At 65.9% G+C, this 24,449-nt stretch overlaps 4 protein-coding genes and 1 non-coding gene across 19 annotated transcripts; all 5 read right to left on the bottom strand.

Annotated features, from left to right (window-relative positions):
- Positions 1–1,821: 1,821 nt before the first annotated feature.
- CD151 (CD151 molecule (Raph blood group)) lies at positions 1,822–6,543 on the bottom strand. 7 transcript variants are annotated; one of them, XM_069471879.1, is made up of 9 exons: positions 6,456–6,543; positions 5,329–5,399; positions 4,453–4,537; positions 4,158–4,349; positions 3,715–3,789; positions 3,303–3,407; positions 2,976–3,134; positions 2,726–2,812; positions 1,822–2,643 (listed from the first exon to the last, which is right to left on the bottom strand). In XM_069471879.1, the coding sequence occupies exons 3-9, from the start codon at positions 4,534–4,536 to the stop codon at positions 2,584–2,586; spliced, it is 762 nt and encodes a 253-aa protein (XP_069327980.1). In that variant the 5' UTR covers position 4,537; positions 5,329–5,399; positions 6,456–6,543; the 3' UTR covers positions 1,822–2,583. The 7 variants fall into 7 exon arrangements, with proteins under 7 accessions (XP_069327980.1, XP_069327981.1, XP_069327976.1 ...); XM_069471880.1 differs by having other exon boundaries at positions 6,460–6,543; XM_069471875.1 differs by having other exon boundaries at positions 4,453–4,598; positions 6,456–6,542.
- Positions 6,544–7,179: 636 nt separating this feature from the next.
- On the bottom strand, positions 7,180–12,283 carry CRACR2B (calcium release activated channel regulator 2B). 8 transcript variants are annotated; one of them, XM_069470431.1, is made up of 10 exons: positions 12,183–12,283; positions 10,172–10,361; positions 9,977–10,088; positions 9,403–9,586; positions 8,829–8,975; positions 8,648–8,738; positions 8,346–8,438; positions 8,028–8,194; positions 7,823–7,894; positions 7,180–7,580 (listed from the first exon to the last, which is right to left on the bottom strand). In XM_069470431.1, the coding sequence occupies exons 2-10, from the start codon at positions 10,334–10,336 to the stop codon at positions 7,403–7,405; spliced, it is 1,209 nt and encodes a 402-aa protein (XP_069326532.1). In that variant the 5' UTR covers positions 10,337–10,361; positions 12,183–12,283; the 3' UTR covers positions 7,180–7,402. The 8 variants fall into 8 exon arrangements, with proteins under 8 accessions (XP_069326532.1, XP_069326535.1, XP_069326527.1 ...); XM_069470434.1 differs by having other exon boundaries at positions 7,512–7,600; XM_069470432.1 differs by having other exon boundaries at positions 7,549–7,600; positions 8,028–8,438.
- Positions 12,284–12,960: 677 nt separating this feature from the next.
- PNPLA2 (patatin like phospholipase domain containing 2) lies at positions 12,961–18,349 on the bottom strand. Its single transcript, XM_069471869.1, has 9 exons — positions 18,028–18,349; positions 16,079–16,311; positions 15,930–15,995; positions 15,328–15,537; positions 14,930–14,990; positions 14,613–14,780; positions 14,363–14,495; positions 14,069–14,194; positions 12,961–13,919 (listed from the first exon to the last, which is right to left on the bottom strand). The coding sequence occupies exons 1-9, from the start codon at positions 18,212–18,214 to the stop codon at positions 13,649–13,651; spliced, it is 1,455 nt and encodes a 484-aa protein (XP_069327970.1). The 5' UTR covers positions 18,215–18,349; the 3' UTR covers positions 12,961–13,648.
- Positions 18,350–21,667: 3,318 nt separating this feature from the next.
- RPLP2 (ribosomal protein lateral stalk subunit P2) lies at positions 21,668–24,161 on the bottom strand. 2 transcript variants are annotated; one of them, XM_069470424.1, is made up of 5 exons: positions 24,097–24,161; positions 23,778–23,901; positions 22,952–23,000; positions 21,942–22,040; positions 21,668–21,780 (listed from the first exon to the last, which is right to left on the bottom strand). In XM_069470424.1, the coding sequence occupies exons 2-5, from the start codon at positions 23,898–23,900 to the stop codon at positions 21,704–21,706; spliced, it is 348 nt and encodes a 115-aa protein (XP_069326525.1). In that variant the 5' UTR covers position 23,901; positions 24,097–24,161; the 3' UTR covers positions 21,668–21,703. The 2 variants fall into 2 exon arrangements, with proteins under 2 accessions (XP_069326525.1, XP_069326526.1); XM_069470425.1 differs by having other exon boundaries at positions 24,056–24,133.
- On the bottom strand, positions 22,787–22,919 carry LOC138385611 (small nucleolar RNA SNORA52). The gene has a single exon (XR_011233831.1). It is a non-coding gene; the product is annotated as a small nucleolar RNA SNORA52 (small nucleolar RNA).
- Positions 24,162–24,449: the final 288 nt, after the last annotated feature.

Raw genomic sequence — 24,449 nt, 5'->3', positions numbered from 1 at the left:
CCAGGCTGCACCCCAGGTGTCTGGGTGCACTTCTCGGGCGTTTCCAGGTTACTCCAGCTGGGATCCTGCTGCTGGGCCTCAGTCCCAGGTCCCCCGCGGCTGTGTCCACCCTGCCCGAGCCAAGGGGCTGCGGTGAGCAGGCGGTAGTGCCCCGAGGTGGCCTGGACGTGGGCTCAGGCCTGTGCAGACCTGACACCACAGCTGGCCTCACTGTGTCACCCCTTGATGCAGGGACGCCCTGGACGCCCTGGGCCTGAAGCGCTACTGCTGCCGCCGCATGCTGCTGGCCCACGTGGACCTGATCGAGAAGCTGCTCAACTACGCGCCCCTGGAGAAGTGACTGCGCTGGAGCCGGGCCCTGCCCGCGGCGCCGCCCAGGGGCAGTCAGCGTCCTGCCCGGAGCTCATTAAACCCCGGTGTCAGGAGCTGGGAGCGATGCCTCGCCACAGCACGGGGGCGTGTACCCCCACTCTGGAAGGAACACCCAGTAAAGTCAGAACCACCACGAGGTCCCCCTGGTGGCCTGGCTTTGTGGGGCTCCCTGTGTCCACGTTCCTCTGCCGCCTGGCTTCTCCTCCCCCAAGGCTGGTCCTGCCTGGCCTGTCTTGGGGACTTTTGTTTCTGCTTCCCTGGTCCCAGCCCTGGCACTGTCACAGAGCCTGCGGCAGTAGGCAGAACGCCAGCTGGCTGGTCCTGGCGCCTCCAGGCTCTGGGGCTGGTCTGTCCCACAGGTGCCCCTGTGGGCGGCATCGCAGAGAGCCTTCCACCTGTGGCTCTCTGCGGCCTCTCCACACCCGCCCCTCATGCCTGCTGTCTGGTGGGCACCTGGGGGTGGCCGTTCCCCGGAGGAGGTAGCACCGTCCCCACCGGCCACCCCAAGCCCGCAGGGAGTCTCCGTTTGCAGCGAGCTCACTGTGGCCCAACCGAGGCACAGACAGCCGGGCGCGTTTGAGGGTTAGGGTTATTTGGGGCATCCCTTGCTTCCCCCCACACTCTGGGTGCTCTTCGGGCCGAGCAGAGGCTCCCGTGTCTTCTCAGAATCTAACGAACCAGATCTGGGCCCTGAACAGTGTCTGCTGCAGTCACGGCTGCCTGCCCTCCTGCTGCCCTCCTGAGGTCCTCCTCCCAGAGCACTTCCGGCCCCACCCCTGGCCAGATTCGTGCGGAGGGCCGAGAGCAGTGTCCAGCCTCCACAGCCGGCCCCAAGCCCCCCATAGCTGGGCTCCCAGTGTGCCGGGTTTAACGCTCGATGCCCCCAGGGCCCTGCTGTCCTGTTCCAACTTGGGCTTAGCCAGAGAGGTGGGAGTTGTGACTCAAGGCTGGGGGGCCGATGGGCCCTACTGCCCTCCCGCTGGCAGAGGCAGGAGGGTACCAGTCGGGAGTGGGGGGAGCAGCTCCTCTCTGGGCACCGTCAGTGCTGGCCGTCACCTGCCCAGGTGAGGTCCTCTGGGGGGAGGATGGGGTCTGCCCGGGGGTGTACAATCCAAGCCAGCCTCAGGGACAGGAACCAGGGCAGCCCCCAGGGCTGATGGGCACCGTGGCTGAGCCCTGGCTCCCATCTCCAGGGCGCCTCCACCCCACATCCTGCCAGACACCAGGCCTGGGGCCTCCTTCATGCACCCCCAACTCTGCTGTCCAGGTCCAAGGCCACTCTTCCTGTCCCAAGGGGCTGTGACTACACCACCACCTTTGTGCTGTCCCTGCCATGGGACCTCCCCTCCCTGCAGCTAACACTAGCCAACCTGGACCCTGGAACAGGCCCTCCTGGCTTCCATGCGTGCCCCGAGGACAAACGTCTGTCAGCAACATAGCAAGCCACCATCCACTCCACAGCAGGTTTATTGAGCACTGTCGTGTGGCAGAGGCAGTGCTAGGCACCTGGGATACAGCAGTGAACAAACCAGTAAACGCCTGCCCCCACATGGGGACACGGCAATGCACAAATGGACACGTGGCATTTTACAGGGTAGTGACAGCAACAGGAAAAAGCGGGGGCTCTGGCCGTTAGGGGTGCGGCTGAGCCCTGTGAAGAGGAGGGAGGCACAGGCCCAAGGGTCGGGGAGCACTCCGCTTCCTCCAAGTGCCCTGGGGCCACATGGCTCCAGGAAGAGGCCAGCACCTGAAGGGCCTGGGCACGTGTGGCCACTGGCACCAAGGGCCTGGCCCTGCCCAGCACCCACCCAGCAGGGCCCTTTCCCAGCTGCCTGTAGCCACCAGGCAGGAAGTATGTCCAGGGAGCCCAGCTCAAACCCCTCCCCTGGGCTGAACACAGGCATGGAGGGGCCCTAAGACCCCATGAGGCCACCACAAAAGAGGTGCCCTGTGGGACAGGGTGCCTTATTGTCAAAACCCACCCCACCTGGCCCCGACAGACAGGACGGCCACCCCTTCCCCCTTCCTCAGGCCTCAGGACGTTGGAGTGCAGAAAAAGGCACTTGAAGCCACCTCTGGCATTGGGGTCCCCAGAGGTCAGAGTGATGGCACAGGTGGGTGGGATCCCGGGACCCCAGCCACCTGGAGCTCAGTAGTCGGGTACGAAGCCGCGGCAGGACGTGGGGAGCCTCGGGGCCAAGCCCCAGGCAGTCAGTAGTGCTCCAGCTTCAGGCTCCTGTACAGGCAGCACGTGAAGATCATGCCAAAGACCTGCGTGAGGAGCCGGGCACAGGGTGAGCAGGCTCTGTGGGGCCCCGGCCCCCGGCCCCTCGAGTCCCCCACGAGCCCGCACCTGCACGCAGGCCACACCGATGCCCACGGCACCGATGACCCTCAGGTGCTCCTGGACGAAGGTCTCCAGCTTGGTGATGCAGCCGCCCTAGTGGGGTGGGGGGTGGGGTGCTGAAGGGGGCCCAGGTGGCTCCTCTCACGTGGCAGCACCTGGCCCCCTTGGTCTCAGCTATCTGGGGTGTGGCCACACCCACGCCTAGCACCAGGCACAGGCTCCAGCCAGCTCAGCCCCTCCCTGGGTGCCCACCTACCTCCACCTTGTAGATGTTGGAGGCGTGGTCCCGGTGCCCGCAGCCAGCCACCACGGTCTTGCAGCAGCTGTCGGGGACCACTCGGCCACCTGCCTCCCCCGAGCGGATCCACTCACTGTCCCGCCAGTCCTGTGAGTTGTTGCTGCCACAGCAGTGGAACTGCAGCAGGAGCAGCGGGTGAGCCTCGAGGCCAGAGGCCCCTGCACAGACAGTGCTCCCGCGCACACACAGAGTGCTCCCGCACACACGGTGCTCCCCACACAGTGTCCCCGACGAGCGGTGGGGAGGCCCTGGCAGCACTCGGCCCTCCCGATGCCACCCACTCACCTCTTGCTGCAGCTTGTCTACAGCACTTGTCACACCCTCGTGGCCTGGCTGGTGGTACCGCTTGGTCATGGTGTCCTTCAGGTTCTCCTTGAGCTCTGTGTTCAGCTGGGGGTGGTGCGGGGAACTTCAGCCTCAAAGTCCAAGGCCCTCCCAGGTGGGACAAGGGAGCCCCAGGATTGTGGGAGAGCAGCCCAAGGAGGGCTGGGGTCAGAGAGCAGCTTGAGGGGGTTGAGTGGGACGAGGAGTGTCACCAGGGTGACCATGGGGAGAGGCAGGCAGGGTCTCCAGACCCCCTGGACACAGACACCTGTACCCTCCGTGGGTCCTAAGGCAGCTTGGCTGCTGTGGGCAGGCCGTCTGGCTCTGGAGCAGTGGGGGTGGGGGTGGTGTGTGCACGAGGGTGGCCCCTCACCTGCTGGTAGTACACGTAGGCCAGGACCCCGGCAATGACCTCCAGGAGGAAGATGAGCAGCAGCAGCATGAAGTACTGGGGGGCGGAGACAGTCAGGATTCCCCGTGTCCGGGCACTTCAGAGCACGCCCGACCCCAGCTCCCAAGTGGTCACCCCTGAGGCCTCCAAGCAGCAGGGGGGGCTGGGAGCTGCCACACTCCCTGACCCTTTCTCACAAAGCGGGTGTCTTCCCTCGGCGGGTGCAGCTTGGGTGTGGGGACCCACATGACTGGGCAGGCAGGGAAGGACCTTGCCCCCAGGTGCGCACAGCGAGGCCCTGTCCACAGCCTGCAGGGGCACACTCGACCCCGCCAGGGCCCGGATCAGCCCCCGGCAGCTAGTGAGGAGCCCCCGCCTGGGCACCCAGCCCGTCACCCCCACCCCGTGCCGCCCCAGCCTCTGACCAGGCGCAGCAAGTTCCGCCGCTCCTTGAAAGTGGCGCAGCAACCCAGGACACCGGTCACCATGACGACAACGCCAGCCACCACCAGGATGTAGGCTGTAGCCATGTAGGTGCCTGAGGCCAACAGGCTGATGTAGTCACTCTTGAGAGCCACCGTCCAGATGCCCACGGCCATGACGGCCAGGCCGGCCAGCTGCGAGCAGTGCACGCCAGTCACCACCTCTGGCCCTGGCCTGCAGCGGGCCAGGGGAGGGGAGGGGAGGGGAGGGGCTGTGGGCAGGGCGTCCCCTCCTCACCCAGAAGCAGCAGTTGTAGGTGAAGAGCAGGTACTTGAGGCAGACGGTGCCGCATGTTTCCTTCTTCTCGCTGAACTCACCCATCCTGGGGCCGGGGAGTCAGATAGCCCACAGCACCAGGGCCCTGCCTGGGAGGACAGCTAGACCTAGACACCAGTGGGGACAGAGTCGGGGACACAGATGCCCAGGCCGGCCCGGGGCTGGGGGCTGAGCCGACCACCTGTCCTGGCAGAAGCAGGACATGAGTCACTTCCTAGAGTGGCCTGCTCAGGAGCCCTGACCTCCAGCAGCCAGGGCGGACCCCTGGTGTGTCCACAGACAGGAAAGCGTCATGGAGGACCCCCAGCCATCACCGGCTGACTCACCCTGCTGGCAGCCAGGGGAGGAAGCTGCAGTGGACACCTCGGGGTGAGCTCACTAGGCCCCGCCCGCCCCGCAGCATTCCCTGGGCCTCACATTAGACAGGCAGGACCCTACAGGCCTGCAGAGGGGGCAGGGGGAGGAGGCCACTCGGAGACACGTCCCCAGAGGCAGCAGAGGGGCGGGGACCCTTGCTGAGGCTCTCCGGGCCTGCCTGCGTCCTTTCTGTTAAAGGCAGCCCTTCCTCCCAGCCCGAGAAGAATGGAAGGCCTGGCAGGTGGAGCCTGGCAGACCCGCGCTCCTCCAGACCCAGGGGAGAGGTTCTTCCTGGAAAGGCAGGAGCCGTGCCAGCCAGAGGCCCCCAGGTGCACCCTGCTGCTCTCAGTCAGAGTCGGCTCCTCTGGGCGGGGGAGGAGCGCAGACAGCGGCTGAGCGCCCCAGGCCACGTTTCCAGACAGACACTGCTGCCACGGGCTGGACTTTCACCGCAGAGGTGCTGCCCCACCCAGCACTCACCAGGCTGGCTGGGCCCGACTCCCGTAGGACAGGTAGACAGACAGGTAGACAGACGTTCCCAGGACACTTGGCTAGAAGAGCAAGGACAGGTCACAGGTCACCAGTCTGGCCTGTGGGCCACAGCCACTTCCAGAGCAGGCAGGGTTTACTCCGGAGGCAGCAAGAGGAGCGGCCAGGCCCAGTATTTTGGTCTTGCTTGGGGCGGGGCAGGGCAGAGGACATTCTGGACAGTCTGATCCTGGGAGGGACCTCACGCCTTCCCCAGGTGTCCCACCCTTGGCCTTAGCTCCAGCCCTGTCACTAGCCCCCTGCTCCCAACAGCAGCTGCTGCAGCCTGTGACAGAAGGCACAGACCTCAGCCCCCGAGCTGGGCGGGACACGCGCCCTCCATGACTCAGCTGGGCCCGAACTCGCCCATCACGGAGGGGAACGCGGGCAGACCCCCGCCACTGAGCCAGACGGATGTGTCCGGGCCTGGCTCTGAGATCCCAGGCCTTCCGGGGGTGCTGGTTCTGAACATGGATCCAGCCCCCACAGCCGGGACGCAGGCGACGCGCTGAGTGGCCCCTCTTCCCAGGAATGCCTGGTGGATGTGAACCCACTGGGAAAGGGCCGGCGTGGGAGCCTGGGCCGGCCAGAAATAGCTCCTGCGGCCCCACCCCCAGGCCCCTGGACCTGCACCAGGCCCCTGGATGGCCCGCGCCCCAAACCGGGGACTGCTTTTGCCAGGCTCGGTGAGGAATACCGGGTACCGCGATGAAATCACCGCCGCCGTTCCCCGCCCACTTGCACCCGGGCACTGGGCGGGCCTGCGGGCGGAGGGAGGGGGCTGGTGTCCAGGGACAATGAGTGGGGCGTTCAGGCTGCGCAGTGGGGGCCCCTGGGCCGAAGGGCGCAGCCAGGCCTGTTCGAGGACCCGGGAAGCGCCTCTCCCTCGCGCCCCCCCACCTGGCGCCGGCCGGGCGCTCGTCTCCCTCCCGGAAGGGCCGGCGAGGGGCTGGGCCGGGTCGGCTGGAGCGGCCTCTCCGGCCCTCCGGGCGCCTGCGACCGAGCCCCCGGGACCGGGGCGCGCAGGGCCTTCGGGACGCTAGGTCCCCTCGGCCGGCCGGACCTGGCGGCGAACTCACCCACCACGCGTCGGAGTCCGGGCGGGGGTAGCTGCAGCTGCGGGGGCGGCAGCTCGGCGCGCAGAGAACGCACCGCCGGGACCTGCGAGGGGACGTACGGCCCCGCCCCGGCCCGCAGACCCCGCCCACAGGGCGGTCTCGCCCTTCCACGGCCCCGCCCCGGCCCGCAGACCCCGCCCACAGGCCGGTCTCGCCCTTCCACGGCCCCGCCCCGGCCCGCAGGCCCCGCCCACGTAGCACCGCCCCTTGCATCGCCCCGCCCTCGCCGGCACAGGCGGGCGTAGACCTGGGACCGCGGGCCCAGCGCGCCACAGCCCAGGGCCGCCCCGCCGCCCTCCCTCGCCGCGGGGCCCGCCCCCACCGCACCGCCCTCCCATGGGCCCGCCGGGGCGGGAGTCGCCCGCGCGGCGCAAGAGGACTGAGCTCCTCTGACGCGGCCTGCGGCCCCTGGGCGAGCGCCGACAGCGGTGCGGACCGAGGGGCGAACAGGGGCGGAGCTTCGGGGACCCGCAACCTGGAGGCCACCGGTGGCTCCAGATCCCCCAGTTCTGTGAAGTGTGGGTTCGCTCCACGGGCCGCAGTGGGCCTGACCCGAGACTCCCCCGGCCCTACAGGGCCCGCGCCAGGCGAGTGCCTGCCACACGTCCCCCGTGTGCCACAGGTCGTGTCCCAGACTCGGAGAAGCAGGCACGACGCGGTGCAGTCAGGGGACTTTATTGGGGGGGCAGTGTTTCCGCTGAACGGAAAGGGGAGTTGATGGGTGGGGGCAGGGTGGAGGTCAGCGGGGCCACGAGAGCGGGCCACCGGCCACCGAGGTTGTGTCCTTCCCGTCTTCGGTCGGAAGACCCGGGGCCCACCGAGTGCAGCCCACACCCAGAATGGGCAACCCCGCGTCACGGCAGGTCGCCTTCGAGGGGCGCTTCCAGGTGACACCTGTGGTCCCCCGGTCACCGGGCACTGGGAAGGTGGCCGGAGCCGCGTCTGGCGGGGCGGGCCCAGCAGCAGCAGCAGCAGCAGCAAGTGGGCCCAGGCAGGCGAGCGGTGGCTAGACCCTTCCTGCGGCTGCCGCCCAGCCTCTTGGCCTCGCAGGCGTCCCTGTCGTCTCGCAGCCGAGTGTTCAACTCCCTGGGGAGGGAGTGCGAGCCCTGAGAGGCCGAGGTCTCAGGTTTAGAGGAGGCAGCAATCTGGGGTGCGGAAGGCGGGCCCTGGCTCCCCTCGGGCCAGAAGACAGGTGTCCGGTTGGGGCCTCAGCATGAGGGATAGAAGGCAGACACAGGAAGGGACCTCCACCGTGGGACAGGGCAGCGGCCGAGAGTGTTAAGCTCCACTGAGCCCCTTCCCTCGGCGCGGCCTGGGCCTGAACGCACCTAAGCAGCTCCAGCTGCCTCAGGAGGCTCAGTTTCTCCTTTTGCATGTTCCGGGAGACCGCGACCACGTCTCTGCGGGGACAGGGTGGTGACCTAGACGCAGGCAGGCTTCTGGGGGCGGGCCGGGGACTTGGGTGGAGTTGGAAGTGTCCCGGGTCCGAGCAAGGGAGGGCCCGGCCCCGCCCCCCAGGACACGCCCCCACACCGTTGAGTCTGCTCCTGGCGACCCCGCGCGTCGCCCTCCAGCCTGCGGAGCTGCTCCTGCGCCCCCTCCAGCTGCGCCCGCAGCGCCTCGTGGGCCCGCCACAGCTGGGCGTGCTGAGCCTGCGCCTCCAGCTGCTCCGCGGCCCGGGCCTGCAGCTGCTGTTCCAACTGCGGGGCAGAGGAGGCTGGCGAGGAACGCCCCTCTCCCCGGCTCCCGACGATCCCAGGGCGGGGACACTGAGGCGCGGAGGGCTTCAAGGACACCAGGAGCGCGAGAGTGTCTCCGGGGATGGGGCGCGGGCCGGGCGCCGCAGCTCACCTCCCGCTGCCGCAGGCCCGCGCGCTCCAGCTCCTGCTCGCGGCTTTGCAGCTCCAGCTCCAGACGACCTCTCCGCTCCTCCCGGGGGAGGTTCTGGGACGCACCGGGCCCCTGAGCCTCCTCCGGCCGCCGACCATGCAGAGGAGGCTCCCGGAGGGGCGGGGCGGGAGTGGGGTGGGGCGGGACCGGGGCGACGAGAGAGGCCGGGCACTGTCCCCGCGGGCTGGGGGCGGTCACCCAGGGCTGGGGGCGGGGCCGATCCGGAGGGGGCGGGGCCCGGCGGGGCGGGGCTTGGGGCCCACCTGACTCCGCAGGCGCTGCCGCTGCTCGCGGAGCTGCTGCTCCATGTCCTCGTACAGGTAGCGCACCTCCCTCTCGTGCTCGCTCTCGCGCCTCCGAGGGAGAGGGCCGACAGCCGGTGAAGACTCGCCAGCACTGCAGCCTCTAGTGCCCCCCAGGCCCCGCCCGGCCCCCAGCCCTCACCTCCGCAGCGCCTGCTCCAGGCCGTCCCGCTCCCGGGCCGCCTCCTCCAGGCAGGCCGACGCGCGCATCAGAACATCCTCGAAAGAGCCCAGCAGCTCGGGTCGCTCGCGCTGCAGCCGGAGCCAGAGCGTCCTCACAGCCCGCTGCCTGTCGCGGGGACTGAGCTGGAGCTGGCGGGGTCCCCTCCGCCAAGGGCAATCCCCCAGGAGACGCCTACGTCCCCGCACAGCCCGACGTGCGTGCCGCGCGCAGGGCGTCCCTCTCGCGAATGCCGTCGCCCCTGCCCGGCATCTGTGCGTGGCCCGCGCGGGGTGTGTGTTCACGGGCCGTGCCAGCGTGTGTGTTGCCCAGTGCCCCGAGCCGCCCCTCCTCTCCGCAGCCGCAGCTGCCGCCTCCCGAAATGCAAATTCTGCGGGAAATCACGCCAGGCCCCTCCCAGGCAGTCACAGCTGACAGAACGGCAGGGCCTGACCGGGCCCAGGACCTGGGCAGGAACAGACACGCGGGCGACGGGGACAGAGCGTGCAGACCGAAAGAGCGCGCCAGAGGGAACCGGGCAGCGCGGCCGACTCACTCGCCCAGGACCGGGGCCACCCCCAGCTGCTCCAGCGCAGCGTAGAATCGCTCCTCCTCCTCCTCCTCCTCCTCCTCCAGAGCGCCCCCGGTGCCCCGCACAGCCGACCAGCCCGACTCAAAGGTTTCTTCAGGAGTCCGGGAGGGCGTCGCGGCCCGGGCCGACTCCACCCCCACAAACTTCCCTGCCGGTGGGAAGGAGCGATGCGGTTTCCACCCTGGCTCGGTCCCACTCTCCCCCAACACATATCCTGCCCTGTCTCAGGGCCCAGTTTCCTGTTTTTCTTCCTTATTCTAGTCCTACTGGCCTGGGAATGAGAGGTGACAGCCATGCTCCCAGTCCCAACAGGGATTGGCACCGGAGAGGGAGTGGGGAGACAGAAAGGCCACATCATAGGCTGCACGGCAGTGGGGGCTCCCATGGCACCTGTGTGTACAGACACTGGCATGTGCCCTGCAGGGAGGTGCAGGAGAGGGACAGGCTGCCCCACAGAGGGCCACAGGCGCTGGCCTAGGGCCTCAGGATCCCAGGGCAGATTCCTGGGCAGCTGGGGTGGGCAGGGCTTGGGACTCACCCAGGCCGAGGCAGAACTCGCGGGCAGTGAGGAAGCCGGTGTGGGCCTGGTCTAGACTCTCAAATACGGCCTCTAGCTGCTCGGGTGTGAGGGGCAGGTCGCTCTGCAGGCCCTGGTCAGGTGAGAATGGCAGAGGTGAGCAGCCGAGGTGAGCTCTCTCTGGGTCTGGCCAGTCCCTTGGGGCTGCGGACTCACCTGCAGGTCGTGCCGGGTGATGAAGCCCTTGGCCTCCTTGTCACACAGCAAAAACAGCTCCTGGGCCTGCTCTAGCACCGGCCCTCGAGGCCCAGCAGAGCCCCCTGCCTTCTCCCCGTCCTCCTCCTGGGCCTCTCGGGCCCCAGGGTTCCCAGCGCTGGCCATGGGAGCAGAGGGTCTCCGCCTCGTGCTGTTAAGTGGGGGGAGGGGGCAGAAGGCTTAGCCAGGTGGGTGGGAAGGGGGGTGGAAGGCCAGGCAGAGCTGGGGGATCACTGGTGGGGAGATGCAGGCTCAGGGCTGTGGCATCACAGGGGGCTGGAGCCCGAGGAGAGCGGGAGGGAGAGTTGGGGCGGGGCAGTCCCCGGAGCTGCCTGCAGGAGACCCTGTGATGGGGGGGGGGGGGAAGTGGTCTGCGAGGGAGGAGCCTGCCACAACTCCAGCTGGGACTGGGCGGGAGGACTCCACCGTGTCCTCAGTGCCTGGCCGGGGCCTGTGTACCCTGTCCTCCGACAGCTGGCAGGCAGAGGAAACTCCTCCCTTGTCCCGCACTTGCCAGGGTGGGTGCAGACTCAAGGTCCCAACGTTGGGTTCCCGTGCCTGACAGCCCTTGTCTGAAACACCCCAGACTCTGGGCCTAGCACCCGCTCTCCCTCCCACTAGGGCCTGCCCCCTCCCCATTCCAGAACCTCCTGGGGCTTCCCTCCCCAACCCCTCGCAGGGACGTTCCGCCCCCTAATCACAGCCACCTGTTGTTCCCATAACGTCCTGACCCCGGATTTCCCAAAGTTACTTCCCGTCCCCCCAGACCTGGACCTTGGGATCCTCCCCCACGGATACTCCTTGGAGCGGGGAGATCTCCAAAGATGGCAGGTCTGAGGAAGCGGTGGGCGAGAGGAGGGGACACGAGGGACCAGGGTCATTGACCCCCAGGCCGCGTAGTCGCCTCACCGGGGCAGGGTCGCCACCCCGCCGGCGTCTTGAGGGCTGGACCGGCGGTCCCTCCAGCCGGAAGCTGCGCTGCAGCTGGGCCCCAGGGAGCGGGAAGGAAGGGCTGGCCCGGTGGGGCCCACGAGCAGCTCGCGCTCCCCGCACCTCTGGAGCCCAAGCCCGCCCCTGCCCCTGCCGCCGCGCGCCCCGAGGGGCAACCAGAGTCCCCGACCGCCACGTGCAGGGTCCGCGTCCCCCACGGCGGCCCAGAGGGGCGGTGCGGGCGGCCGGGTGCCGGGCGGGCGCGGCGGTGGGACCTCAGCGGCCGGACCGCGAGCTCCTACCTGCGAGCTGCGCCGCCGCACCTGCCGTGCGCCCCGACCTCTCCTCCCGGAAACGCGCGGCGCGCCCCGCCCCGCTGGGACCCTGACTGCGCGCCTGGGGCACCTGCAGGCACCGAGACCCCTGCGTGGGCTGGGTCCGGGCGGAGCCGCCGTGTGCTGCTGTCGCCGCGTCCCTTTCTCTCGGAAGGACTAAGTCCCGACCCCCAGCGGGCCAGAGCGTCTGTCCCAGCAGAGCAGTGGGGCAGCGATGTCCCCTGGAGTCCTGGGAACCCTCCCGGAGCAGGGTCAAGGCTGCCAGGGACGGGGGGCTGACACCAGAGTCTGGCGAGGGGCCGCCCCTGTCCGGAGGAGCCCAACTAAGGCGCCAAAAAAGTTTGTAGGAAAACCCGGGCAGGAAATGGACCAAATGCTTTCAATGGTTATCTCTAGGGGTGGGGAGGCTTTACTTTTTCTCAATTTTGGTTTGTCCTATTTTTAAACAATATACATATATGCTAGAAAACGGTATTTAACTTACCAGCGCTGAGTGCATATGAGGGGGAGTGTGGGGGCAGAGGAAGGTCCCACCTCCCCAGGCCCCACAGCACTCTTTTGGGGCACAGCCCTGACTGGAGTTCCCCTTGGGGGAGGACTGGAAGGGGAGCTGGGTGAAGCCTGAATGCCGCCCTCCTGCTGGGGGAGGAAGCCCCATCCACTTCCCAAGGGTCCCCTCCCAGCCCCAGTCTGGCACCTGCACCCACCTGGAGGGCCTGCCTCGCTGTCCTGCCCGGCAGTACTGGGGGCCCGGTGAGGCCTCTGCTTCTCGAGGGAAGGGGCCTGGATACAGCTGAACCACCGCAGGTTGGGCCTATAGGACAGGACCTTGAGACTGAGGGGGGTGGCCCCTGGCACAGGCTCACCAGGGACCTGCCTGGCCGGCTCGCCCGGTCCCAGGTCCCAGGTCCCACAACCAACCGTTATTGTTGGCTGGGGGCTGTGGCCACAGCTGCCCCACGCCTTCTGGGAGGGGCAGGTGGGGGCTGGGCCTGGCAGTGCTAAGAGATCTGGGTAGCCAGCCAAGCCTGCGCCAGCACCCCTCACCATGGTTCCTTTTTGGTTACGGGGTGGGGGGGGGGCTGGACTTATTCTCTTGGCCTCGGCCCCACTCCCCACAGAGGATGCTTTCAGGGAACCATGTGTCTTCCAGAGCAAGGTTGAGCGCCCTTCAGCTAGGACCTGCCTCAGTACTGCAGACCCCTCCCATATACTGGCAGGAGACGTTGTGTGGGGCCAGGGGAACAAGAAGGCAGGTGCACCTGGCCGAGGAGGCTCGCAACGATGGCAGAGGAACACAGCTTTGGGCCAGAATCCCAAGGTGGAGCAGGGGCCCAACGTTCCCAGGACCTTGGCATTCAGCTCCAGGAACTTCACCCTCCACAGCCATCCAACCCCAAAAGCAGCTGCACGCCCCAGCCATATCACTGTGTGGAGTGGATGTGCAGACCCCACCTTTTGCAAACATTTTACTTTTTGTTTAACAAGGATCTTGGTCCCAAATATTTCCATTGGTTCTCACAAAGCTGTGCCCAAAGGTCAGCCAGGGGGCCTCAGGGCAGTGTTGGGGCGGGTGGTCCCAGCTAGAGGAGCGGGTGGGAACCCCGCAGTTTCCCAAGCCTGCAGGAGAGGGCCTGGCCCAGGCCCCCAATGCCAGCAGAGAGTTCGACCTAGAAGACCTGCCATGTGGCTGTGTGTGGAGACCCTGGCCAGCTGGGGGTTGGGAGCAGCCTCTTTGCCATGCCTTCTAGCGAGGAGGGGAGTCCTATGCAAGTGAAGTAGGCAGAGGCTGAGCTGTGGCATTTATTACATCTGCTTTGGCGAAAATAAATAAATCTTAACACACAGTCTTCAGCAAAACGGGAAAAATGGGGAGGGAGGAGCAGGTGCAAAGTTCTCAGGAGCAGCACTGCACTGGTTAAGGCACAGGTGAGGCCTCCGTGGCCGAGGCGAAGGAACTCCGATCCTCCCAACCCCCGCGGCGCGTGAGTGGCTCACGGCAAAGCCCCCTCTTTGCAGCTGCGACGGGCCATCTCCTCGCTCCACAGAGGGTGGGGGAGAGGGCTGGGATCGGGTCTCGGCCAGCCCCCGCCCGACTCACGGGGCAGAAATGTTGCGGGGCCAGGTGCTCAGCCCGCGGATCCCAGGGGGCCGGGGGACTCGGCAGAGCCGCTCAGCAAGGGGGCAGGCCCGGCCCGGGTGCGGCGTCCTCGGGGGTGGGGCCGGCGGGCGCGCGCATGCGCAGGGCATCTGGCGGGAAGGCCACGTTGGTGCAGAAGAGACCCAGCAGCAGCTGGCGCTGGCACTCCTCCCACTTGGTCAGCGCGTCCCCCAGGGAGAGGTTGTTGCGCATCCAGCTGGGCAGCACCTCGCTGTAGGCGGTGCAGGACAGCGGCACCGAGGGCAGCGACTGGGCACGGCGCAGCTCCACCTGCTCCGACACCCTGCGGGAGGGGCGGGACGGCGGGAGGGAGGGCTTCAGTGGGCCCTCCCCCCACCACTCCCACCCCACCTCCCACCCCACCCCACCCTCACCCCCCACCCCCGCCCCTGGCGCGAGCCGCGGGTGGGCAGGGCAGGCAGGCGGGCTCACCGGGTGGACAGGCGGCTGCTGCGCAGCTTCCTCTTGGCGCGCATGACCAGGTACTGGCAGATGCTGGCGGTCTGCTCCTTCACCCACCGGATGTCCTCAGGAACGTCAGGCAGCCACTCCAGCAAGCTGCCGAGGGGGCGAAGGGCACAGCCTCAGGGCTACGGCCAGGCCCTCGAGCCCACCCGCCGTCCTCAGGCGGCATCTGCGCCCCCACCTTCCCCGAGTGGCCACCACTAGTGGACAATCCCGAAGCTCAGTCCCCAGCACCCCTCTCCTGACCACCATGGCGCACACCGGATGGTGAAGGACACGGCGCTCTCCAGAGGCAAAGTGTAGGGCACCATCATGGCTGTGGCCAGACGCACGGGCAGCATGTTGGAGAGGGTGGACAGCAGGTCCTTGGGCTCCACGCAGGCCTCCAGCAGGGCTGCAGGTGGGACACGGATGGGAGGTTGGCGGCTGGTTGAGGGCCCCAGGACCACTCTGGCCTCGGCTTCTCCCACAGTCTCCCCCTCCCCACTCTGCCCGCTCCCCTGGTGTGCACCCTCATTGAGCCGGGCAGGCAGATGCTCCAGGATGTGATCTTCCCCAGGAGGCTGCAGGTGATCCTCCTCTTGGGCCCTCTCTGCGGCCTCTTCCTCGGCCTTGTCCTCAGGGGCATGGGGGTGGGCAGGGGGCAGTGCCAGCAAGGGGTTGGGGTGGTTCAGGAGGCCTGGGTAGGGGTGGGAGGGCAAAGGGAGAGGCGATCAGTGTGGCCATAGCCCCTACTGCCTGAACAGGGCAGGATCGCAGAGCGGGCCTGGCCCACCCAGCCAGCCGGCCCCCAGCTGGTGTGCCCGGCCTGCCGGGGAGCCCACGCACCGTTCCGCCGCAGGAAGCGCAGGCCGTCCCTGTAGCCCTGCTTGCACATCTCCCGCATCACCTGTGGAGGGGGGTGGATGATTTGGAGCAGAGGGGGTCAGACATGCCCTGTTCTGCCCCTTAGATCCACTGGCCTCCCTGCAACAGCCACCTCCACCCCCCACCCCCAACCCCCACCAACCTATGTTGGACCCAGAACAAGATCCAGATCCAGGCTGAACAGAGGCTGGACAGACTGCCCCAGAGAGGTTGTGCAGGCCACAACACAGTGGAAGAGGCTGCACGTATCCCCAGCCCAGCCCACCCCCAGGCACTCGGGAGAAGTCGAAGGGGCAGCTGTCTCCCCTGGAGCTCAGTGAGACGCTATGCAGGCCACAGTCACACTAGGGCGGGCTCACCATGGGCTCGGGTGGGAAGAGGGCCTTGGAGAGGCGGTAGAGGTTGCGTAGGTTGAACTGGATGCTGGTATTGGTGACCCGGAGCTCGTGGATGTTGGTAGAGCTGTCCTGCGGGCAAATGTCACTCTCGCCCGAGAAGGGGGACACTGTGATGGTGTTCTTCAGCTCATAGAGTGGCAAGTTGTCTGAAATGCCACCATCCACATAGCGCTTCAGCAGGACACAGACACAGGGTCACATGGTGAGGGGCCTGCAGGGCATGCGGGCCACCCCACTGAGCCCACAGGGGCCCTGCCCAGTGGCTATTTGATTTGAGCCCTTTCCCCACTGGGCACTGGCCACAGGCCAGCCTGGACACTGAGCAGATGGCCGGACGGTGGGGGCAGGGCACAGACAGCCACAGGAAGTGTGCCTCTCCGCGGGGCTGGCCTGCCTCTTGAGTAACACAGGGAAGTGAGGCAACAGGTGGTGGCACGGTGAGGGGTGGGGGACAGGGTTCTGATGGCCTCCTCCTTTACTCCCCCATCCCACAGCCCAGACAGTAGCTGACTCTCATCACCCCACAAAAGCCGCCCAGGGCTGGGCCAGGCAGGAATACTCACCACTCCCTGGAGGGAGGGAGGGATGAGGCCGCAGTACACAGGGATAAAGGCGCTGCAGACGTTGGCCTTCAGGGCAGGGAAGAGAGGGAGGTGGTGAGCAGGGGCCTTGGGGTACACGCTGCACCCCCACTGGCCCCACCAGGCCTCACCTGGATGAGCTCGTCCTTGGAGCTGAAGTGGGATATAATGACATTCTCACCGTCCGAGACGCGGGTCAGGGAGATGCCCAGGCGCCCATTGGCGTGCTCATGGCTGTCAGCAGGCAGGGTCTTCACCATGCAGCTACGGATGGTCTTCACCAGGTTGAAGGAGGGGTGCAGGGGGCCCAGGAACCGCTTCCGGGCCTCCTTGGAGACCTCAATGATGTTGGCACCAGTCTCACCTGGAATAGCAGGGTCAAGCTCAGAGGGCAGCACTCCTGGCTCAGCGACCCACCTTCCCTCTGGGGCTCCATGCCCAGGGTCCCATGGCACACAGACGTGTGGCCCCTCCCTTGAACCCAGAGGACTCCCAGTGCCCACAGTTGAGACTTGCCACCTGTCCCTGGGGAAAGAGAGGCAGGCCACCACCTCTGGAGTAGCAGGCAGCAGGGGCTGGCCAAGTGGGACCAGGACCTGCCCTCTGCCCTGTATTTCCCAACTGCCTGTCCCCATGAGTCACCAGGCCTGGCGTGGCATCCAGCCGAGGAGGGGGGAGGCAGAGGCTCAGCCCTAACTGACCTCAGCCTTCACCCACTTGGCGAGATCCAGGGGGGCCACAGCCGCAAAGCCCAGCCTAGCCCAGGGGTAGCAGAGTTGGGAGCATTGAGCTGGAAGTAGTGGGGGCCTCCCACCTGGGAAGGCACAATGGCACACCTGGGTGCCACTGCAGCCAAGAGCAAGCTCCCCCAACACTCCTCTTGGGGACCCATGGGCACCCCCAGGACAACACCAGAACAGAGCCATTCCCCAGGAGTGGTCAGGGCACCCAGGAGAGGTGCTAAGGACCATGCCCTCCTCGGGGACCACCACCCTGGTCCAGAGTGGGGCAGTGTGGGGCCAGGGCCTCTCCTCAGCCAACAGCTGCCAACTTGGGCGCTCCGGCTGCCCGAGACCACTTGTGAGAAGGAGCCCTGCTGGGGGGGAGCACCGTGGGAGCAGTGCCTTCCACTCAGGTCCCAGGGACCTAGGTATGTCCAGCAGGTGGGCGAGAGGCACTGGCCAGGGTGTCTGTGAGGGAAGGGGGCTGAGCCACAGACGTGAGCCCCCCAGGTCCTGACAATTAGAGCTGTGCTCATTCCACCCCCACCCAGAACAAAGGCCATGGGAAGAGGGCAGGGGTGAACCCTGGACAAGCTCCTTCTGAGCAGGGCACCTCTGTCACCCTGGCTGCCTTCACAGGCTGAGGGCTGGGCAGCAGTTCCCAGGATGCCCCAAGTGCTCTGTGTGCCGTAAACATCTCTCCCACGTGGTGGCCGGAGGTGTGTGAGGGGAGAAGCCCAGCCCGGCACACGCAGACCCAGGCGCTCCAGCTGCAGAGTCCAGCTCCCTACCCCATGACGTGGGCAAAATGGTGGCCCACAGTTGGGGAGCCAGGCCCTCCTCCAGGGGCCCTCGGGAGGGACTAGGCCACAGTGCCCAAGCGCCCCTCGGAGGCCACCCCCATGCCAGGGCCCCTGGGATGGCCGCCTGGGAAGCGGAGCCCTAGGACACAGTGATCGCTGGCACCGGGTCGGATGTCCAGGACAACAAGGGCGGCTCAGGTCCCTCCTCCGACTCTCACGGTCCCGCCCATGAGCGACTTTCGCTTTCCAATGAAACAGCTTCTGCCGCACCTGCCCGCCCCCCAAGCTTTGCGCTCAAGAGGCGGGCCCTGGGCGGCAGCCGCGTCCTCTGCAGCGCGCCGGGCCTGACCCCAATCCCTGGGCACCCTCGAAGCAAAACAAAACTGGTCCCGCCCCCGGGCCAGCGCGCCGGACCGGACCCTCGGCCACCCCCCCAGGGCAGAGGCAGATGCCTCCCCACGGCGCCCACTGCACTCGCGGCGGGCCGGATCCCATGCGCGGGGACGAGCAGTGGGCGCCCCGCACTCGCCTGGAGCCCCGCCCCGGCCCGCTCACCCAGGCAGGCCCCGCACACCAGCGCCGTGGCCGTGAGCGCCCCGGCCGAGGCGCCGTAGATGTGCGTGGCGTTGGCCACCAGGAAGGGCGCGTGCTCGCGGAGGCAGGAGGCCACGCCGACGTGGTACACGCCAAGGAAGCCGCAGCCCGCGAACGAGATGTTCCACGTCGTCTCTCGGGGGAACATCGCGGCGGCGCCGGGCTCCGGCTCCGCGAGCGGCCGGTCCTGCTGCGAGTATAGCTCCGAGTCGCCGCCGGCCGGGTGGAGACGCTGCGCGGGCGGCGCCTTTAGTGTGGGGCGAGGGGCGGGGCGGGGCCGGGCCGGCCCGCGAGGACCAATCGGGGCGCGCGGGGAACGGCCGCGCCCTTTGGGCCCCGCCCCGCCCGCCCCTCTGGCCCTGGGGCCGCGACACCTGCCGCCCGCAGCCGCAGCCACCGCGGGCCAAGCGCGCCCCCCCTCCCGGCCTCCCCGCGACCGTGGGCCTGGGGTGCGGAGGGCCGAGCCGGGCCCGGGGTGCGGAGGGCCGAGCCGGGCCCGGAGCCTGGGGCGCCTCGTACGGTTAGGGGCGCCCGCGAGGGGCAGCCGCCGCCCCTCCCTCCGGGGTCTGCCCGCCGCACACGCACCCACCCGGGTACGGAGGAGCTGGCCCGGGACAGGTACCCAGCGACAGGGCCGATCAGGACCCGACAACAGCCACTTGGTCTCGGGGCCGCCAGGACCCACTGGTTCACCTGCGGACTCTGTAAACACCCAAGGCTGACGCGAGTCACACAAACCCTTCCCAGAGGGACGCCAGCTCCACTGACCCACGCCCTGACGTCCCGGGCGTCGGCTCGCTCCCACCCCGCAGCCCTTGGGTACCTCCGCCTGTCACCTGAGTCTGTCGCTGGGTCGGACCCTGGCCCCTCGCGCTGCGGGGTCTATCTGGGTCGACTGGGGCCGCCCCGCCCCAGCTAATTGCCCCTGGAGGTGGAGCACGCTCGGGTGATGTCACCCTCCTCCCCTTTTCCGCATTTTTCGCCTGGACAAGCAGGCCAGACTTGGCTTGGATCCAGGATCTAGCCCAGCACCTCACTGCACCCCCCCCCCAAATAAGGGGCCTGCCCAGGTTGGGGTGGTGGGAGGCGGCGTGCCCCTGTCTCCCCAGGAACACTCGCTGCCCAGGCGGGAGCTCAGCTCTGCCCCAGCTGGTGTGAGCGCTGCGAAGGGTCGAGGGCTTGGGGCTCTCCCCGACCCAGGCTCAGGCCACCAAGTCCAGGCAGGCCCTCCCCAGGACAGGGCCTCCTAGGGCCATGCTACCCAGTCCTCCCCACGTGCTCCCAGCCATCCCACAGTGGAGGAAGGTCAACCCAGGCCTGCCCTACGGGGGGCCAGTGGGCATTGTCTACACGAGCTCAAAATGAGGAGTGAGAGGAGGTAGCTGGGTGTGTGGGCACCACAGAGATTCTGGGGGGCTTCCCTGGGGAGGTGCCGCTGAACCGAGCTCTGACAAGGTCACAGGGCTGCCCAGGCAGCCAACAGCACATGCAAGTCCCCGGGGTGGGGGACCGAGGGGAGGGGAGCTGGGGCCAGGTCAGTGGGAGAGGGTGGAGCTCGGCGATGGGACTGAATTTGACTTAGAGGCCTTCTCTGTGCCGGGGCCGTCCCCCAAATGCTTTGGATGCAGGTACAGTGCAGCAAACTCACCGGAGAGCAGGGAAGGAGGGCTGGAGCGGCGTGGAGGGCACAGCTGGATTGGCATGATTGGGGTGCCAGGAGACCCCTGGTGACTAGCCTCCTGGGTGCTGTACAGTGGGGATGGGGCAGACCCCCCAGGCCATCCTGGGAAGTCCAGGGACTCATCAGAGTGACCACGGAGGGGGAAGCCAGCGCTTCAAGGTCCTTGCGCGACCTGCTCCCAGGAGAGGTCCAGCAAGGGCCAGGTTGCAGGCCCTTCCCCCATCTGAGGGACTGTTGTGTCTTGGCTGGTGACTCTGGTGACTGCCCTAGTGCAAAGAAACCTCTGCCCCCATTTCCACAGCTGTTTTCGGTACATATGGCTCCCTCCAGGCCCCTGGGAGGCCAGGATGCCGGGAACAAAGCTGTCCTTCCCAGAACCCTGGCTGGGACTGGGCGTCCCCCAGAAGCATGAAGGCCACCGCAGCCCAGTGAGAAGGCCTCCCCTCCTCCGCAGTGTCAGGCCCTGCCTTTAGGGTCTCAGCCTGGAATTGTGACTCTGCACCCCGAAGCCTGGGTCCTCTCCTCTGAGGGCTCCTCCCCAAGCTTGGGGTGTCCACAGCCCCACCCTCACCCCAGCCCCATGGTGCACACTGCTCACTGCACGCAGAGCTGGGGCCCCTGCTTTGGTCTTTTCTTTCTCTCACCCCCCATCCCCAGTAACCTTCCCCCAACACACACACCCTGGCTCCAGCCTCTTCCACACCTCACCTGGCTTTCAGCCCACCCTGGTCTCTGCTCCAGTGGACAACCAGAGGGGCCTTTTATTATTTGAGACAGGGTATCCCTCTGTCACCTGGGCCAGAGTGCAGTGGCGTCATAGCTCACTGCAATCTCAAATTTCTGGGCTTCCTGGGCTCAAGTGATCCCCCTAACTACAGGTGCCACCACACCAGGCTCATCTGTGGCCAAGGGCTAATCTCACTCTCAGGCTGCTCTGGAACTCCTGGCCTCAAGCGATCCTCCTGCCTCGACCTCCGAAAGAGCTAGGATTATAGGCATGAGCCACTATGCCCAGCTGAGACTTAAAAACAGTCCAGAGGCCCCTCATCTCAGGACTGCCTTCCTGCCTCTCCTCCATACCCCATGAGGACTTTGCTCCAAGGCCTCTGCCCCCTCCAGGCCTTGGCTCCAGCCTAAGGTCTGCCTGGAGCCACCCCAGCTGTCTTATCTTACGAACCCCCACAACTAAGGCAGGCACCACAGTGCCCCAGCTCCCAGAGGACCGGGCACACAGTAGACACACCTCACACAGCCAGCTGGCAGGATGCTGAGCAGAGGGAGGGAGGGGCAGAGCATGGGGGAGGCCTGCATGGGTGAGCACAAGTGGAGGCAGCCTCCGCCCTCAGTTCCACATTCCAGGCCAGAGCCTGTGCAGCCCTGGCAGGCCACCCAGGACTTACTAAGCTGAGCATGTGGCCCACCCAGCCCCATCCACACCTGCCCAACAGGGAATGGCTGGCTCATGAACAGCAGGAAAACAGGCCCAGAAGTGACTGCCCACATAGCTCAGGATGTTAAGATGGAGCTGTGACCACAGCAGAGAAACCCAGGGACACACCCCAATCCCCAAGCTAGGCTCAGGGCCTGCCTCCATCTGCAAAACCCAGAGCCCACCAGCCCGGGCATTGGCCAGGTACCAAGACCCTCACAGCAGAGCCCTGGATATCACCCTGGCACTCCACTTCCTATCAGCTTTTCTGCCGTCCACACTTTTAAAGAGAGTGTCCCCCAAACCCAGGAAACTGCTCAAAGTCCAAGGAAGTAGCCTCAGGCAGCTGTGATGACCAGATTCCCTGATTCATGCTCATTTTGCACAGACAACCTCTTCCCCACCCACCTTGCAGCCCCACACCTGTCCCTGTGATGGAGCCTGGGCTGTGGTGTGGCAGCAGCTAAGGACAGACTCTGACACTCAAGGGATACACAAAAAGGCTTTATTTGCAGGGGAGCAGGAATTTAATCAAATAGGCCAAATCCCATGTCATCATCTGATTCTTCGGACTCCTCCTTCTTCTCCTCTTTCTTTTCCTCTGCTGTGGAAAAGCAGACAGCGTAGTGAGCACAGAGCACAGAGCACAGAGCACAGCCCACAGCCCACAGCCCACAGCCCGACTGCCAGGGCCAGACTCCCGGTGGACCTGGTCTGAGCCTCAGGCCCCTTCAGCGGCCCGACCGTTCCCAGGCCTCCACTCACCTGCAGCAGGGGCAGAACCAGCAGCAGGAGCTGCAGCACCTGGGGCAGCAGAGACAGCCACAGCCCCACTAGCAGGTATGCTGGCAAGCTTGCCGATACCTACATGAGGAGACGGAAAGTGAGCAGAGCAGGTGCCCAGTCTGGAAGGTTGCTCCACAAGGCTTTAGAGACCTGGGGAAACCAGACTGCACCAGGCACCGCACAGTGAACCGAACACATCAGGGCCCCGTCATACACGGCCAGTGTCAAAGCTCCCCTCTTCTTCCAGGACTCAGGATGTCACTCCCCACCCTGCCACACCCAGAGACTCCTTGGCATTCACTGCCTGACACTTCTCTGTTGCCCTACCCTGTCCAACCAAGGCAATTCTTCTGTCTAGAATTTGCCTTCTAGGAATTCTGCCCCCACGCCCTGGAGATAAGTTGACACAAACACGTTTCTAACCGGGCAGGGAACCAGTCTGCTGCCCCAGCACCCAGAGCTTTGCCACAGCGATGAGCTCGTGGAATAGGCTGTTTGCTGAGTTGGCCTCGCCAGGTCACACGCACAGGACAGGAGTGGCTGTCCCAACAGCTCAACTTCCAAACAAATCCCGTCAGCTCCAGCCTGACGTCAACGGAAAACCATCTGCCCAGCGAAGAGGTCAGAAGCCTGTGGCCATCCCTGGCACTCTTAGTCCCACCCCTTCATGGAAAGAACTTGGTGAGAATTGTTTTGACGAAAGCTCAGTTGTCCAGACGCTAAGTTTCAGAGAAATCCTGGGGGAAGGACTCAGGGCTAGGAGCAGTCAGGCCACCAGCAGGTCCAGTGAAAGTGCAGGGCACCCCCTGCTGCCCTACTCCTACTAATGTCTAGAAGCATCCTTGTCATGAGCTAGCTGAAGCCCTGCTCACTCTTTGGGTGAGGCTTCTAGGGTGCTCTAGTCCACAAGCGAAACCTGGCAGGCCACAGGAGGCCAGCAGGGATTAGGATGGACCACGAAAATGAACATCCTCTCCACATAAACTCACCCTGGGCAATGACATCTTCAATGTTTTTTCCATTCAGCTCACTGATGACCTGGAATACACAACCACAGCCAACAGTTACCGAAAATATGCAATTGCATCCCTGGCCTTGACCCTGTCTTCTAGAGTTAGGGTAGGGGTACTACATGGAAAAATGCTCTGAGCTTTTAAACCAACAGGCAACCATTAGCCACATGTGACTCTTTTCAGCTGACATGTGCTCTAAGTGCAAACTAGACACTAAAATTCTAAGACACCATACTGAATAAAAAAGTACAGAATGTTTTGTTGCTTATGTTGACTAGGCACCGAAACATTTTAGTGACCAGCATGGGCAACATAGCTAGACCCTATATCTAACAACAACAAAAAATTAGCCGGGCACGGTGTCTCAAGCCTTGTAGTCCCAGCTACTCCGGAGGCTGAGACAGAAGGATCACCTGATCCCAGGAGTTTGAGGCTGCACTGAGATGTGATGACGCCACTGCACTCTAGCCTGGCAGACACAACTAGATCTTGTATCAAAAAAAAAAAAAAAAGCTGTTTCAAACAAGTTGCATGGAATACAGAAAAACTGAAATGGATTTTGCCTTTTCTTACTTGTTTTGTGTTCTACAACCCGCCTGCGTTAAACTTCTGAATTACGCTGGTCAGGGCTTTGCCTCCCACTCCCTTCTGCTCACTTGGCTACCCACGAAAGCACCACCCCGACGGGCACAGACCGCTTCCCAACTCTGCAGCACGTTAACTGCGCTGCCCCGGCGGAAAACTGGGTCAGGCAACAGCGAGTCCACCCGCGTGAGACCCCCGGGCCCGCGGGGACAGCTACCTTGTTGAGCCGGTCGTCGTCCGCCTCGATGCCGACGCTGTCCAGGATCTTCTTGATGTCCTTGGCGCTGGGGGACGGGTTGCCCCCGAGGGCAGCCAGCAGGTAGGAGGCGACGTAGCGCATCCTGAGGCAGGTGGAGAGCGCGCGGCGGCGGCGTTACTCCGGCGGCCTCCCGCCTCCCGACCCCGAAGCCGCCGCACCGGCCGAGCGAGGCCGCACGAGGCTCACCCCGGAGGCCCCCGCCCCAGCGAGGCCCCCCTCCCGCGGACCGTTCCCACCTCCACGGCCCCAGCACCCGCGGCCCGGCCGGCACACTCACTCGGCGGCGAAGAGGCCTCACGCGTGCAACCCCGGCGGTGTCTGGGAGGGAAAGGAAAGCACCGCCGCAGGGGGCGGGGGTAAACCGCTACCCAGAAGCCTCTGGGCCTCGGGCGCGGCGACGTACGGGGGCGCCTCAGAATGACGCAACAGGGCCCTCAGCCAATGACGACGGGGGGAGGCCATTTTCCCGTCTAAGTCAAGAGGTCGCCCAGTAAAGGCAAAGGGTGGTTCCGAGACCCGGTTTCTCGTACAGCACGGGGCAAATGTCCCCGGGAACCTGTAGGGCGGCGGACGAAGCGAGCCCCGGGGGACTGCATCTCTCTTCAGCGCCTAGCGCCCCTAGCATGCCAC

The sequence above is a fragment of the Eulemur rufifrons genome, chromosome 6 (genome assembly GCF_041146395.1).
Source record: "Eulemur rufifrons isolate Redbay chromosome 6, OSU_ERuf_1, whole genome shotgun sequence".
NCBI lineage: Eukaryota > Metazoa > Chordata > Mammalia > Primates > Lemuridae > Eulemur > Eulemur rufifrons.
Note: the sequence above shows the minus strand (reverse complement) of the source record. Positions and strands in the feature narration are given on the sequence as shown.

Bases quoted from the DNA above. Each gene is read 5' to 3' on its own strand.
- RPLP2 (XM_069470424.1), bottom strand. From the start codon at position 23,900: ATGCGCTACGTCGCCTCCTACCTGCTGGCTGCCCTCGGGGGCAACCCG. The intron at 22,041-22,951 runs GTGAGTTTATGT...CTCCTCATGTAG, and splicing joins TGAAGATGTCATTGCCCAGG to GTATCGGCAAGCTTGCCAGC. The intron at 21,781-21,941 runs GTGAGTGGAGGC...GCTTTTCCACAG, and splicing joins TGGTTCTGCCCCTGCTGCAG to CAGAGGAAAAGAAAGAGGAG.
- CD151 (XM_069471879.1), bottom strand. From the start codon at position 4,536: ATGGGTGAGTTCAGCGAGAAGAAGGAAACATGCGGCACCGTCTGCCTC. The intron at 3,790-4,157 runs GTCAGAGGCTGG...TCCGCCCCCCAG, and splicing joins GGCGGAACTTGCTGCGCCTG to TACTTCATGCTGCTGCTGCT. The intron at 3,408-3,714 runs GTGAGGGGCCAC...CACCACCCCCAG, and splicing joins CCTACGTGTACTACCAGCAG to CTGAACACAGAGCTCAAGGA.
- PNPLA2 (XM_069471869.1), bottom strand. From the start codon at position 18,214: ATGTTCCCCCGAGAGACGACGTGGAACATCTCGTTCGCGGGCTGCGGC. The intron at 16,312-18,027 runs GTGAGCGGGCCG...CTGCTATTCCAG, and splicing joins GGTGTGCGGGGCCTGCCTGG to GTGAGACTGGTGCCAACATC. The intron at 13,920-14,068 runs GTGAGCCCGCCT...CCCCTCCCGCAG, and splicing joins AGCAGCCGCCTGTCCACCCG to GGTGTCGGAGCAGGTGGAGC.
- CRACR2B (XM_069470426.1), bottom strand. From the start codon at position 10,336: ATGGCCAGCGCTGGGAACCCTGGGGCCCGAGAGGCCCAGGAGGAGGAC. The intron at 10,089-10,171 runs GTGAGTCCGCAG...TCACCTGACCAG, and splicing joins TCACCCGGCACGACCTGCAG to GGCCTGCAGAGCGACCTGCC. The intron at 8,739-8,828 runs GTGAGGGCTGGG...TCTCCCTCGGAG, and splicing joins CTGGAGCAGGCGCTGCGGAG to GCGCGAGAGCGAGCACGAGA.